This window comes from Podarcis cretensis (assembly GCF_951804945.1).
Source record: "Podarcis cretensis genome assembly, chromosome: 6".
Classification (NCBI taxonomy): Eukaryota; Metazoa; Chordata; class Lepidosauria; order Squamata; family Lacertidae; genus Podarcis; species Podarcis cretensis.
The window spans coordinates 90,758,596-90,774,033 of record NC_137175.1 but is presented as its reverse complement, the minus strand read 5'-3'; the positions used below and the strand labels follow the sequence as shown (position 1 = coordinate 90,774,033).

Genomic DNA, 15,438 nt, shown 5'->3' with positions numbered 1-15,438 from the left:
AGAAGTACCAGAACGGGTTACTTCTGGGTTTTGGTGGTCACGCATGCGCAGAAGCGCCGAATCGCAACCCGTGCATGCGCAGAAGTGCCGCTGCGGGTTGCAAACGTGCATCCCACACCGGTCACGTTCGCAACCCGAGAGTCCACTGTACTGCAATACCAGGTCGATGCATGGAGTGGGTGGATCTGAAGGAAAGTGAGGACAGGTGACCTCACCTAGGCCCGAAGTCACCCCCCACCAAAGCAGGCTCAAAGCTTCTCAGAGCTTTTCGGAATCATTTTTCTCAGCAGCTAAAAGGCATTAGCTAAGCATCAGAAACATTCCGCTTGCTGTAACTAAAAAGATTGCAACAAAGGTCGGGAACACAGTCCATTGTTTCTCAGGCCTTTCTGATGCCTTCTGGCCTTGCTAAAGAACCACATTGCAACTTACTTTCTGTCCGGGAACCATGCCAGAACAAGAGATTGAAACATATCTGAACACTCTGAAACCCCTTTCCTGGGAAGGGTGCCAAGAGTCCAATAGTCCCAAGACAGCTTTCTGTTCATGCTCAGAGGAACGCATGGGGCAGGACTCTGGAAGGAGGAAAAAGGGGGAGGGAACTGGAAAGGGGTATATATGCTTATTCACATGATTGTGAACTCGTGCATGCTTTTTGTGACTTATCACACTTGCTCCTTCTACCAGTTCATGGATGGTAGAAATAAAACCTTTTTCTCCGAAACTATTCCTTGAGTATCTGTTGACTCCCACTTCCCTTTCCCAGGCGCAATATTTTTCGCACCCGAGGGCAAAGCCTCATAAGGCTACAGATCAAGTCCCTATTCCATCTCCCAGCTCCAAAAAGACATTTAATATATAGTCCTCAAATACAGGACATATCAGATATTAAACCGATAAGAACAGATACTACACTTGATCTTAGCCAAAAGGCCGAGACGAGATGTCTGATACTAGTTCTTAGCGCTATGCTATTTTGTTCTCATGATATTGCAAGGTTTGGGTGTAAACATCACAAAGTTTGGGTGACTTGAGAGGGTGGTTTGCAGCAGCCTTGGGATGTAGTCTGTTGTTGATATTGCAGGCTAGGGTTCAGAACAAGGCTGGTTTGCAAAAAATATCTGCCCCCTCGCCATGCAAATCCACCATCAAGCTACAGCAATTGCTCAGTTCTGCAACATTCCTTCTTCAGCCACTCTCAGAGCACCAATCCAGGATTCCGTTGCAATCTACTGCTCTACTCACATTCATGAAAACCAATTGTACTTTTTTTTTACACAACTAAGATTAGTTAGAATGACTAAAAACTCTTGCATTTATTATTTACTCGATGACAACTATGGTAGTTTTGCAAATTGAGGTTGGAAGTCGACATCAATCAATTCCAGCTGCTGCGTTTGTAAAGTGATCTTCAAATACGCAAATTTTAGTATCTGGAACGACAGTTTGAATGTCTTGATCGAATTGAGTAGTCATTATGAATTATTAGGTGCAAATTTTATGATAGAGAACATCAGAATATGAGAGAAGCGCCTTCTAGCATAGTAAGGCAGGAATGGGGTTGTGGGTGAGCAATTTGTAGACTGCTCTGGACTGTTCAAACTGTCAATTTTGACCATGACTCAGGGCAAACATTTAATTTTCACCCAAAAATATTAGGACTTTTGGAGCACGACCTTTCTAAAAAGTATATGACAATATGAAGAAATTATGTGACAGATCTAACATTCCTCATACGTACCAAATCACATTTTAAAGAAAAGACACAATGGAAGAGATAATAATATTTTATTTTGGCTTAAGTACTTGAGAAATGTTAAAAACATTACACTGTGTTTCATAATTTATCTGTTCAGAAGAGTTAATCAAATGAAATAAAGAACCTACATAAAAACCCTGATACCTGGGACATCCTGCCCATGGGAAAACAATTCTTTACACATGAGGCTATTACATATTAGCTGTTGGTTTGAATTTTTCTTAGAAAGTCAGCTTCTGAATTAGCAAAACTGGGAGGGGGGGCACAACTTAAAATACAAGTTGGTTAAACAGATTAAACAGAAGAATTAAGGATTTGCCTTTTTAAGGCTGCAGTGCAAGATATGCTTCATTAGAAGGAGGAAGCATGCCCAACCAAAACAAGCGGGACTGGTTTCCAAAGAAACAGGGTTAGGATTTGATTACAAAATAAGCTTTATAGAGCTCCAGTTCCTGAAACCGAACAGGGAAAGCAGAATGACAGCATGTATTGTACACATCACTGTAAGCCAGAAACCAAAGCTTATTGTGAACAAGCAGTATTCTGGTGCATAACCGCATGGTCACTCCTGATTTCCTCCTCCTCTACTGTAAGCTACAAGGCATGTCCTTTGGAGTAGTGTGATTCCCAAACCTGGAACTGTGACTTGTTTACAGAGAAAGAAAACCACAATCCCAGGCCTTACTTTCTGGAAGAGGACACTCTGCAAATCTGGGGAAATGGAATGATATAGCCATAGATATAAAATATCTCCAAAAATCCTTTCATTTGTTAACACTTTTTGAATAGTAAAGCAATGGTTTGTGACTGCAGAAACAAAATTACAGGTGTATGCAAATCAAGCATATTTAGGCAGCTCGCAAACGTCCGCTAACAGATCAAGGATTCCTAATATTTAAGGCTGCAATCCTATGGACACTTGCCTGAAAAGAAATCTGGCTGAAATTGCTTCTCAGAGGACAACTGTCAAAGTTTGTAGTTCTCAGGATAAAAGTGATAAAATGTGGTGTATGATAAAATGTGGCGTCCATCGTTTTAAACCCTCACTGAAATGCTCAACTTTCATTATTTTCAAATCCAAATATAAAGGTTCTTCAAGGCGATGGCTTTTCAGATTTTTCATATGTGATGCGAATGTCAAATATATTGTACACCAACTTATATTTTCACCAATGATAGCTTTCATCTCTGCCATGTTCAAGATACGCAAAATCAATTAAATGCCATTAAAATATATAAATTAACTCCAGTCTGGCTTATGACACATTTGCAATATGGTTCTTGGGGTTGTTGTTTTTTAAGTTGCCAACTCTTTGCACTCGTAGGTCTACCGCTCTTCAACTGAAGTAACTTTTTAATGTCCCATTGAATTAATCTACTGGTGTTGCCTATGTCAAATACAGACAATTCAGAGCTAGTTCCATTTTATTCTTGCATCACGGTAGCAATGCCAAGCTTTCCAGTGGGTGTATCACAGACTAAGAGAGTACCACACATCTGGCACAAGTTTTCTGTGCCGCTCTGACCCTCTCCCCTTGCCAGGCCCTCCTAATTCACTCCAGGCATGTCACAAGATCCCTTTGCCTATGACACTTGAGGCAAAACACACACACCCCCACCCACAATTTTGGGCATATTTACTTGGCAAAAAAGAATCACTAAAAAGATGTTAACGATGTACAGTTACGTTTCTGAATCTATGCTAAGGATGAAATCAGCTTCATAGGTGCTACCTCTAAATTAGGACCTTTGTTCTGGTGTATTATTTGTCATCCAGATAGACTACATTTCTACCTTGGTTTTAAACAGCTGAACCGGCATATTTAACCACAAAACTAAGAGTCTCAGAGATAACTGTAACCTGTCCCTGCTTCTAGAATGTCCCAGGACCCCTCCCTGGATTTTCAATTTGACTTTTTTTAAAAAATAAAAAAATAAAAATGTAAATCTCCAGACCTTTTATGTATAGAGGTACAAGAAAAAATGTGCAGGCCATTTTCTACTCAATTGCTCATTTAAGAAAGACGTATGCTTCTGGCTTCCAGCATTGTGACCAATAAGAGCAAAGGCATTTATTGGGGTGATCTGACGTCGTGCACATTTTCCATGTCTAAAAGGATCGGAATAAATTATGTAATGTAACAAATATGCAAATCTCCTTAGTTTGCATAATATATGCATTTTTCATAATGCTGCTCTTCTTGGTATAGAACGTAGACTGTTGAGACAAAAATTGGTTTATTTTTGGGGTTTTTTAATGGCCCTGGCGAAAGCACCTAGCTGTAGACACGGGTTACAAGTCGCTGTAAACATCTGTCATTTTCTTTGGAAAGAAGGTATAAAGTGCTCTGCAAAAGGTGCAGAAGAATAGGATAGAGAAACCTGCCCCAACTATTCTAGCAGTTTTAAATATAGCAACCACAACTATGAGGAATGGAATCACACCACTCCACTGTCAAAGTATCTGCCAAATGGGGGTGGTGGGTGGCAAATCTGCCCAAGCTTTTAAACAGAGATGCAATCATTCAGCTATATCAAAGGTCAAAGCTACATGCACAACTATGTTGTGCAAGATTCCAATAAGCAAATCGTTTCACCCCGTCATTTGAGATTTCCCAGCGTTTTCTTCTTAGCATGTTTCATGCAGATTTTTACTCTCCCTTAATGGTTATTTGATTTTATCAGGTCCTTGTAAGTTCTACTGACCCCTGGCTACAGGTCTCATTCCCATGAGTGGGTCATCGGCCTCAATGAATATATTCTCAGTTTTAAAGCAATTTCAAATGTTTAATGAGTTCTGTCGCTGACAGGTCACTCAAGTCTTCACCACTTTGGTGAGAGCAAGTAGTCTTTGGAGGCCAGCTTCCAAGTTGTGGGAACGAACGACGAACAAGAAGTAGTAAGTGGCAAAGGAAAGATGACTCAGACTATCAGCATTCTCAAGGAGCTGGAGATTCAACATGTAAGAGTGCTCTCGAATAGGATTTGAGAGTTTGAATAGACCTCTCTCTTCTAATTTTAAGGGTACTCTGATCATAAAACCTGCAAGGATGGGCTTTAGATAGCCAATATAACCTTTTTCATTTCTCAGACTGTGGCTCAGGACAGTTGCCCCCAGTATCTCCCCTTCCATCTTTTCCCCCTTCGACTGCATCTTCTGCACTTGGCAAAGGCACATTTGCTTGCTTCAAATCTTCCTCCTGAGCAGAGCTGAAGCCTTTGGAGTCTAACTTCACTGACACCTCCGCATCGCTACCTTCAGTCTCTTTGGCTTCTGGAGGAACTGGCAGATTTATTGACGCTATTGCCAACTTTGCAATATTCAAAATGGACTCTTGTGCTTCAGCAGAGCAGGCCGGGAAGGAGAGAGAATCCACTTCGGTCAGAACAGAATGAAGAGGGGGGACTTCTGTTTCCGGCAAGTCAGATCTTAGATCTTCAATGTAATGCCCTGTTTGGAAATGGTCATCCACTGGGACTGACTTAAGAGAAGGAAGCTCTTCTCTTTCCTGGTCATGCTTTCTAATTTCAGCATGTTGTACTACCTGTGACTTCTCATCTATAGGGACATGAGGAAGAGGGGAAAGGTCTCCTTCCCTCTGGCCAGATTTTTCACTTTCAGCATCTGGCTTTGTTTGAGATTGGCCATCAGGGCTGTCACTCTTCACATCCGTGTACCATACGCTGATCTTTGTCTCAGACTCTGCCCCTGGGCTAAGACCTAGTTCTTCACACACCTTGGAAGGATCTGGGTGAGTAATGTAGCGCCCTTCCCCAGAGACACTTGTCACGTTTATATAGTCCCCTTCCTCACTGGGTGGAAGGGAAATTCTTGTCACGTTTATATAATCCCCTTCTTCACTGGATGGAAGAGAAATTCTTGTCACGTTTATATAATCTCCTTCTTCACTGGGTGGAAGAGAAATTCTTGTCACGTTTATAGGACCACTTTCTTCACTGGGTGGAAGAGAAATAGCTGTTGTGTTTGTATCGGCAGCTTCTGTGCTGGGTGGAAAACGCACTTCAGAAGGTTCATGCATCTCATCTGTTTGACATTCCTCTACGTTCCTTTCCTCTTCCTTATCCTTCGCTTCCGCAGGTTCCTGTGGCGTTAGAAGCCCACTTTCATGAACTTTTTCCTTCTTCTCAGACGGAGGATCTGCTGGCAGTTCAACAGTCACAGTCAGCAATCTTCTTATTTCATCCACACCTCCGAGAACCGGAAGATTTTCCTCTTCCTCGGGTACCTTATTTTCACTTTCTGTGCTTCCACCCAAACTTGTTTCTACCACAGTGAGAAGCTGTGGGTCCATCTTCTCTTCCCTTCCTCCAGTAGGAATGCTAGACAGAGTACTGGAAATCTCTTCACTTTTGTTCCTAGCCTCGTGGCATCCATCCTGAGCCAATTTTTCCGGGGCAAACACTTCATTACTCTGAGTGTCAGTAGCCAATGTCTCTATCAAGCTGGCGGAAGGCTTCCTAGCTGGGCTGGCTTGCGCTGATCCCGAAGGGGTCTTTAGATCACTCAGACTGGAAACACTTTCACAAGGCAAGTGCACTTCCTCATAAAGGTTATGTTTCTTCAAGTGGGCAGCCTCTTTTATCACTAAGCAGGAAATAAACAAAAAAGTGGGGAGAAAAGAAATTCAGCCAAAGGATGTGTAAAGGTGGAGAGGAAAGCAGGAAAATGACACACAATCCTAGAAAACCCAGGAGGTGGGGATTGTCCCTTCCCAAATAAATTGTTGATTTGCTGGGTTTCTGTCCTTGAATCCCACTCATGAATAAGCTTGGCTAAGTCTAGAGGGCAGAAGGGACTAGCAAGAGCTTGACAGGAGGTAAGGGGGGGTAAGGGGGGGTTACACAAAGGCTCCTGCTGGATGTGGTTGCGAGAAGTAGGTCAGGGATGTGGACTTCATGGCATCGAGAGCTGGGGGGCAGATATTGGCTGGGTGATAAGGCATGGCTTCAGGAGCCTAGACTGTCTCCACCCCCTGAAAAGTTCAGCCTGTTAGGGGGGAGATTAAGGGTCTGGAAGACATCTTAGAAGATGGAGCAGAGTCGTTCTGTGTTGCTCCAGAGGGCAGGAGTAGAACCAATGGGTAAAAATGACAGGAAACAAGATTTCAGCTAAAGATTAGGATAAACTTTATAATGGCGAGAACTGCTCAGCAGTAGGGCAGACCAGCCCTGTAAAAGCTTTGAGGTTTATTGGGGGGGGGGTGGAACCCATAGAGTCAGTAACCATCTAAGGAGGCCCACCAAGAAGAAACTAAATGGATAAAGTGAAACTTCCTATCTTGAGAGCCACTGCCAGTTTCTTACTTCGCAGGATTATTATCGTTTTGTCACAGAAAGCAAAGTTACCTTTGAGGGCTTCGTCGAGCAAAGTTTGCAGCAAAATCTCTTCGTAGACGTTTTCGACTTGAATCACGTTGTTGTGCTCGGCAAAAATGAACTGCTCGTATTTCTGGAGCTCCTGTGTGGTGAGACACAATGTCAAGAGGATTAAAAAGGACCACGTTCCGACTGCAGCTAATCGGGGTTCTTCCTGCATGTGTGAAAGAGGCCCAACCCAGCTCTGTGCCAAAAGAAATTTCAGGGGGAGCGGGGGGGGGGGGGGAATTTGCAGGAAACAGTGAGCAAGCCAAAGGAGCAGAGTTCTTTCCAACGAGGCAAGAAACCCAGAGCACTGGCTCAAGTTTGAGAGGAAAGAAAAAGGAAGAATTGGTATCATTTGGCATATAAAGCAAACAAAATGGACAGAATCCCTAGACTGGCTCAAGAACAAAACCTGGAGATAAGGTAAAGGTAAAGGGACCCCTGACCATTAGGTCCAGTCGTGACCAACTCTGGGGTTGCGGCGCTCATCTCGCTTTACTAGCCGAGGGGGCCAGCGTGCAGCTTCCAGGTCATGTGGCCAGCATGACTAAGCCGCTTCTGGCGAACCAGAGCAGCGCATGGAAACGCCGTTTACGTTCCCGCCAGAGCAGTACCTATTTATCTACTCGCACTTTGACGTGCTTTCGAACTGCTAGGTTGGCAGGAGCAGGGACCAAACAATGGGAGCTCACCCCATCGCAGGGATTCGAACCGCCGACCTTCTAATCGGCAAGTCCTAGGCTTTGTGGTTTAACCCACAGCGCGACCCGCATCCCTCAGCTTGGAGATAAGTCTGTACTAATAACTACTGTCTCCATCTCTCTTATCGGCTGCTTTCATGCCTCCTTTGTAAAGACAGCTACACCATCTGCATCTATTTCTTACCATTTTTGCTCTAAGGACCAATACTGGCAGAATTCAGCTGATGGCTGACCAAATTTATTGGTTGATAACATGGTAGATAGATAATGTAAGGAGATTTATAATTTCATAACATGCAGAGAATAATATGTGCTGAGAAATCAGAGAGAGGAGCTGAGGATAGTCTCGGGGGGGGGTCTAAGGTCTAAGTCTAAGGTGGGTGGGAAAAAAGGGGGAAATAATGAATATGATATGTTTTGATAATTTGTTATGTTGAAATTGCTAATAAGAACATTAAAAAAAAAAAAAGAATTCAGCTGATGGGTCCACAAGGGGAAATGACAGGCATTTCCACCCCCCGCCAAGCCATGTACTTGCTGCAAATTAGACACACCCACTGTGAACACATTCTCCTTCGCAAAGACTATTATCTGTGGGAGGGGGAGCATGGAATATGCAAAACAGCAGCTAACTAAGGAAAGACCTTTTCAAAGGTAAAAATCACAGAGTTGTAGAGTTGGAATCCCATGCCCAACATGGGGCTCAAATGCACAACCCTGACATTAAGAGTCTCGTGCTCTACTGAGCTATCAAGCCACCTTGTGGGCTAGCAGTGTAGTGCAGCAGGCTGCCTCTTTTAAAAACCTTTCACAGACCTTACCGTATTTTTCGCTCTATAAGACGCACTTTTTCCCTCCTAAAAAGTAAGGGGAAATGTGTATGAGTCTTATGGAGAGAATGCAGGCAGCGCAGCTATCCCAGAAGCCAGAACAGCAAGAGGGATTGCTGCTTTCACTGCGCAGCGATCCCTCTTGCTGTTCTGGCTTCTGGGATTCAGAATATTTTTTTTCTTTTTTTCCTCCTCCAAAAACTAGGTGCGTCTTGTGGTCTGGTGCATCTTATAGAGTGAAAAATACGGCATTTCAAGAAGGGCAATGGAGCTTATTTCAAGTGGTTGTTCTTGCACTACTGGGGCTTGGACTAGATGACCCTCTGTGTCCCCTTCCAACTCTAAAATTCTATGATTTTATATGTGCTTCTTGTGCCTCCTGCTTTCACCCAATCAGATCTTATGCACCCCTCCATGCAAAGGAGATTGGGAAATGCAAGGAAGAGGAAATGCAAATGAATCAATTTCCTGTGTTGCCCATAGCTTATCATTATGACCAAAATGGCTCATATGTATGTGTGTATGATATTATCCTTTCATATGGCTTCATCTATGTCTAGATCGTGGGGACTCGGGTGGCGCTGCGGGTAAAAGCCTCAGCGCCTAGGGCTTGCCGATCGAAAGGTCGGCGGTTTGAATCCCTGCGGCGGGGTGCGCTCCCGTCGCTCGGTCCCAGCGCCTGCCAACCTAGCAGTTCGAAAGCACCCCCGGGTGCAAGTAGATAAATAGGGACCGCTTACTAGCGGGAAGGTAAACGGCGTTTCCGTGTGCGGCTCTGGCTCGCCAGAGCAGCGATGTCACGCTGGCCACGTGACCCGGAAGTGTCTCCGGACAGCGCTGGCCCCCGGCCTCTTGAGTGAGATGGGCGCACAACCCCAGAGTCTGTCAAGACTGGCCTGTACGGGCAGGGGTACCTTTACCTTTTTATGTCTAGATCAGTGAAGATTCCCACCTCCAACAAACTTTGGATCAATCATTACATCTTCCAAAGTTGGTGCAGTTTGGTCACAGAATATGTAAAAGGTAAAAGCAAAGGACCCCTGGACAGTTAAGTCCAGTCAAAGGCGACTATGGGGTTGCGGCGCTCATCTCATATTTCAGGCTGAGGGAGCCAGCGTTTGTCCACTTTCCAGGTCATGTGGCTAGCAGGACTAAACCGCTTCTGGTGCAACGGGACACCATGACGGAAACCAGAGCACACAGAAACACTGTTTACCTTCCCGCCACAGCAGTACCTATTTATTTACTTGCACTGGTGTGCTTTCAAACTGCTAGGTTGGCAGGAGCTGGGGCCGAGCAACAGGAGCTCAGCACACCATGGGGATTCAAACTGCTGATCTTCTGATCGGCAAGCCCAAGAGGCTCAGTGGTTTAGCGCACAGCGCCACCCGACTTTATAGCTCCCGTGAGGCCACAGAATATAGAGGGTTGTCAAAATGTGAAACTTGTCTGCTTATATGGCTGTGGTCAGGAATACTGTTTGGGGTGCGGCGCAGTTGCCCCTCTCCATCCTACACTCTGTTGTTGGCCAGTGCCAGACTACAAAAGTATCTTCCCACCCTGATCATTCTTCTGATTGCAACCACTTGTGTTTTGTAATAATAATAATAATAATAATAATAATAATAATAATAATAATTTATACCCCGCCCATCTGGCTGGGCCTCCCCAGCCACTCTGGGCGGCTTCCATAAAAACCAAAAATACAGTAAAATATCACACGTTAAAAACTTCCCTGAACTGGGCTGCGTTAAGATGTCTTCTGAATGTCAGGTAGTTGTTTATCGCTTTGACATCTGCTGGAAGGGCGTTCCACAGGGCGGGCGCCACTACCAAGAAGGCCCTCTGCCTGGTTCCCTGTAGCTTTGCTTCTCGCAATGAGGGAACCGCCAGAAGGCCCTCGGCGCTGGACCTCAGCGTCCGGGCTGAATGATGGGGGTGGAGACGCTCCTTCAGGTATACTGGACCGAGGCCGTTTAGGGCTTTAAAGGTCAGCACCAACACTTTGAATTGTGCTCGGAAACGTACTGGGAGCCAATGTCATTGCCACAAATGCACTAGCAATGACTTACTATGCCGAACTGTACATAACAAAAAGGGGAAAGGGTACTGTCTGTTTTTGAGAAGCGCATCCTAAAGTCAGAATATATTTCTTTGGCTCCAAGAGCAAGAAAGGAGGATAACCAAGGCTTCATAAGCCCGTTCTGTGATTTAAAAGACATTGTAATATTTTTTTTGGAGGATGGATGGCAGCTAACAGATTAAGGTTGAATCCTGACAAGACAGAAGTACTGTTTTTGGGGGACAGGAGGCGGGCAGGTATGGAGGATTCCCTGGTCCTGAATGGGGTAACTGTGTCCCTGAAGGACCAGGTGCGCAGCCTGGGAGTCATTTTGGACTCACAGCTGTCCATGGAGGCACAGGTCAAATCCGTGTCCAGGGCAGCTGTTTACCAGCTCCATCTGGTATGCAGACTGAGACCCTATCTGCCCGCGGACTGTCTCGCCAGAGTGGTGCATGCTCTGGTTATCTCCCGCTTGGACTACTGCAATGCGCTCTACGTGGAGCTACCTTTGAAGGTGACCCGGAAACTACAACTAATCCAGAACGTGGCAGCTAGACTGGTGACTGGGAGCAGCCGCCGAGACCATATAACCCTGGTCTTGAAAGACCGACACTGGCTCCCAGTACGTTTCCGAGCACAATTCAAAGTGTTGGTGCTGACCTTTAAAGCCCTAAACGGCCTCGGTCCAGTATATCTGAAGGAGCATCTCCACCCCCATCGTTCTGCCCGGACATTCAGGTCCAGCACCGAGGGCCTTCTGGCAGTTCACTCACTGCGAGAAGCCAAGTTACTGGGAACCAGGCAGAGGGCCTTCTCGGTAGTGGCGCCCTCCCTGTGGAATGCCCTCCCACCAGATGTCAAAGAGAACAACAACTACCAGACTTTTAGAAGACATCTGAAGGCAGCCCTGTTTAGGGAAGCTTTTAATGTTTGATGTATTACAGTATTTTAATATTTTTTTGGAAGCCGCCCAGAGTGACTGGAGAAGCCCAGCCAGATCGGCGGGGTATAAATAATAAATTATTATTATTATTATTATTATTATTATTATTATTATTATTTAAATGCCCATTCACAGTGATAAGCCCAGTAGCTTCAGTATGCAAATCCTTCCTCTCCTTTCAATTCAAATACAGGTATTGTAACTTACCGGCTTACACGTTGAAGCCAATGTCCGCTGAAGCGTGGGCAACGAGATTTGGACCAAGGCATCCTGAAATATCTTTTTCCGGGCGGTACTGCTGTCATAGTCATATTGCTGCCAATTTAAAAATAAATAAATAGAATCAGCTGCGAGATCTGAATGTGCTGGCAAACGTCTCCCAGCTTTCTGCACAAAATCAAAATAAACCCCACCCAAAATCAGTGCACAAAGGCAATCTATAGTTTCTTTTCGAACTATTCCAGGAATTCTTTGAAAACAGTTCCTTTAACCAAGTCCCTTCTTTTGTTCTTGCAAAGTATAATGTGCACAATCTATAAAATCCACATGTTAAAAATAAATGTATGTGTTTGTGTGTGTATAAGAAGTGAACACACACACACAGCTCCTCAAAAGATTCCTTGTTCTATCACTCATGACTCACTTATCATAAGTGTTATTAATAAAATAAGAAGCATCTGATGCATTTTTTATTACATTTACTCTACCTTCAGATTGTTTCTAATCTTGTAGATTAGAAAACCTCAGATTAATTTTTGCTTTCATTCCAATCAACAACTGGATACACACCAACTTCACATATTTACAAAATGGCTACAGCAGGGTGAAAGGGGCAAAGGAGGACAGGGCTTCGGGACTTTTTAATAAGTGTGGGGGGGAAAGGGAAGGCACAACTTATCACGCACTATTAAAACAACAGAAATTGTGTCTTAATTTTGCAACTGAGCTAGAGCTGTTGCATGATTACATTCAGAATGAGACACCCATTAATAGCAGGAGTGGCCGGTATGATGGAGCGGCGTTACAGAGTCCTTCAGATCCACTGAAGATATTTCTTCCCCGAATACAGTGGTGCCTCGCAAGACGAACGCCTCGCAAAACGAAAAACTCGCAAGACGAAAGAGTTTTCTGTTTTTGAGTCGTTCCGCAAGACGAATTTCCCTATGGGCTTGCTTCGCAAGAAGAAAGCCCATAGGGAAATCTCCGGGGACCTCTTTTAAATGCTGGCGGTGGGGAGCAAAGCCTTTCGCCCCCCTCCGGCCTTCAGAAGAGGTCCAGGAAGGCCGGCGGGGGCCGAAAGCCTTTGCTCCCCATGGCCAGCATTTTAAAAGCGGTCCGGGATAGCAGGGAAGCAGGCGGCAGCGAAGCGATCTTAAAATGCTGGCTGCCGCCCGCCAGCATTTTAAGATCGCTTCGCTGCCGCCTGCCAGCATTTTAAAATCGCTCCGGGACAGCGGAGAAGTCTCCGCTGTCCCGGGGGCTTTTAAAATGCTGGCGGTCGGCAGCAAAGCCCTCCTGTCCCTGGAGCTTGCGGGGCAGGAGGTGGGGAGAAGGGCCTTCTGAAGGCTGGCGGTGGGAAGAAAAGCCCTTGTCCCCCCCCCCCCAGCCTTCAGAAGTGGTCGGGGGACAGACTGTCCCCGGACCTGGTCTGAAGGCGGTTTCCATAGGAACGCATTGATTGATTTTCAATGCATTCCTATGGGAAACCGTGCTTCGCAAGACGAAAAACTTGCAAGAAGAAAAAACTTGCGGAACGAATTAATTTCGTCTTGCGAGGCACCACTGTATCTATTAAAATGTATTATAAATGATCAAGGGAGTGTTTCCTGCTCACAGCTGTGTGTGGGGAGAGGCTCAACAACTTTGGGCCATCTCCCCTCATTTTCTTAAAATTGAGTCCCCCAAAATGGGGGGGGGGGGTCCCTTATACACGAGGGCGTCTAATAGACAGAAAAGTACGGTATTTCCATTTCTTAGCATTGGGCACGAGTGCCTGGCATGGTGGATTTGCGTCGCTACAGCTCACCTGGCCGGGGCAGGGCAGCATTGAAGTTGCAACTGTGTGAACGCACTGGCAAGGCCACTCCACTTCCTTGTGGGGCAGTGTTGCGGGCAGGCCACATGGCCTCCTGCACACAGGGAGTCCCCGGTTGCATCACGGACCCCAGCCAGCCAAGGGGCGTGGCTTAGCGCATTTAAGCAGTCGCCAGAGGATATCCCTTCTTGTTCCTTCTCCCGCCCTCTTTTCATGTGTTCGACATCTTGGCCTTGATTTGGACCTCGGTTGGTCACCTGTTGAGGGCGCCTGGTAAGATTTTTTCCACTTGGAAAACTGGCACTGGCCATTCAGTTTTCGCCTACCTCGTAGCAATCGTCACGACTTTTGTAAGGTTTGGCGCATTGGTAAAACCTGGTTCTGGGGAGGGGAGGTTGTGACCATCACCTGCCCCTCCACTTTAAGGGTATTCCGTTAAAGGGATCCAGGGGTGTGGATCTTGTCCGAAGCCCAGCTAGGGCCTAGGGCCATGCCATGACCCCATCAGGGACCCTGGGGGAGCTCTTAGTTGATGTACATCAACAGGGCTCCCCCTATTGGTGGTTGACCCTTACTGGACTACCTGCATGGCAGGCAGGAGTCAGATACAATGGTACCTCAGGTTACAGATGCTTCAGGTTACAGACTCCACTAACCCAGAAATATTACCTCGGGTTAAGAACTTTGCTTCAGGATGAGAACAGAAATCATGCTCCGGCGTCGCAGCAGCAGCAGGAGGCCCCATTAGCTAAAGTGGTACCTCAGGTTAAGAACAGTTTCAGGTTAAGAACGGACCTCTGGAATGAATTAAGTTCTTAACCCAAGGTACTACTGTATAGTCGATTCAATTCCAATGCCTAATAAGCCAATACCACTCACATTCTGTAACCAATAAAGTTGTAGCCTTTATTTACCCATTAACCTAAAATACTGTGTCCAGGTGTTATTATTCAACATAAGGGGAGGCCTTGAGGTCTTGACATGCAAAAGAGCCAGCCTGGTTTTGCTGGTGCATCTTCACAGCCCTGACCTCACAACCCCCCGCACCATTTGGTCTAGCTGCAGGGGTGCTGGTACTGGGAGTGGGGTTCAGTGGCAGTGTCCCTTCACACAGCAGCTCCTTACCAACGCTAAGAAATGGAAACACATGTCCAGGCTATACATTAATAAAAATTTAAGGAATGTACTTTTTCTCCTAGGCTTCTGATAGACCAAGATGATAATTTATTTTTAAACTGTAAGTGTGCTGTCGTATCTTCCTGAGGCCATTACTAGGGGGTTGCGGGGATTGTTCTGTGTGTGTGTGTGTGTGTGTGTGTGTGTGTATAAAATAGGTGTTTTTGCACCGATGTGTTCATTTTTTAGCGTTTTGTGTTTTTAAAACATGTTTGAAGCTGCTTGGAGACCTCCGGGTAACAAGCGTCGTAATACAGTGGTTCTCAAACTTTTTTTCTCTGCGCCACAATAAAAAATTGGTTTGCGCCATGCCAAATTTTTAGCTGTTAACAAATACAATGGAAAACAAAAAGAAACAACCCCGAGCAGTGCTTGATTTGTAACATAGAACACAACTAATTTATAATATGAGCATGTTTATAATATGAGCAGTGTCTGTTCCTAAGAGGGAGCACTGAAAGTATGAAACAATGCCATAAGACCATGAGTCATTCCCAAAATATATTATAAACAAGCCTGAAATGTTTAAATATCTCTTTGATTGTCC

The 15,438-nt window shown here is 45.3% G+C and overlaps 2 protein-coding genes across 5 annotated transcripts in view; one reads left to right on the top strand and one right to left on the bottom strand.

Moving 5' to 3' along the window:
* The window catches only part of SWT1 (SWT1 RNA endoribonuclease homolog), a 264,858-nt gene that overhangs the window by 69,151 nt on the left and 180,269 nt on the right, over positions 1–15,438 (top strand). The gene's annotated exons all lie outside the window — the stretch shown is intronic.
* The window catches only part of NIBAN1 (niban apoptosis regulator 1), a 104,785-nt gene continuing 91,116 nt past the window's right edge, over positions 1,770–15,438 (bottom strand). The window contains exons 12-14 of the mRNA XM_079981219.1: positions 11,888–11,995; positions 7,127–7,238; positions 1,770–6,365 (exon numbers count right to left, since the gene is read on the bottom strand). Coding sequence (XP_079837345.1) covers positions 4,840–6,365; positions 7,127–7,238; positions 11,888–11,995 — 1,746 coding nt within the window. The 3' untranslated portion in view covers positions 1,770–4,839. The remainder of the gene's footprint in view (positions 6,366–7,126; positions 7,239–11,887; positions 11,996–15,438) is intronic.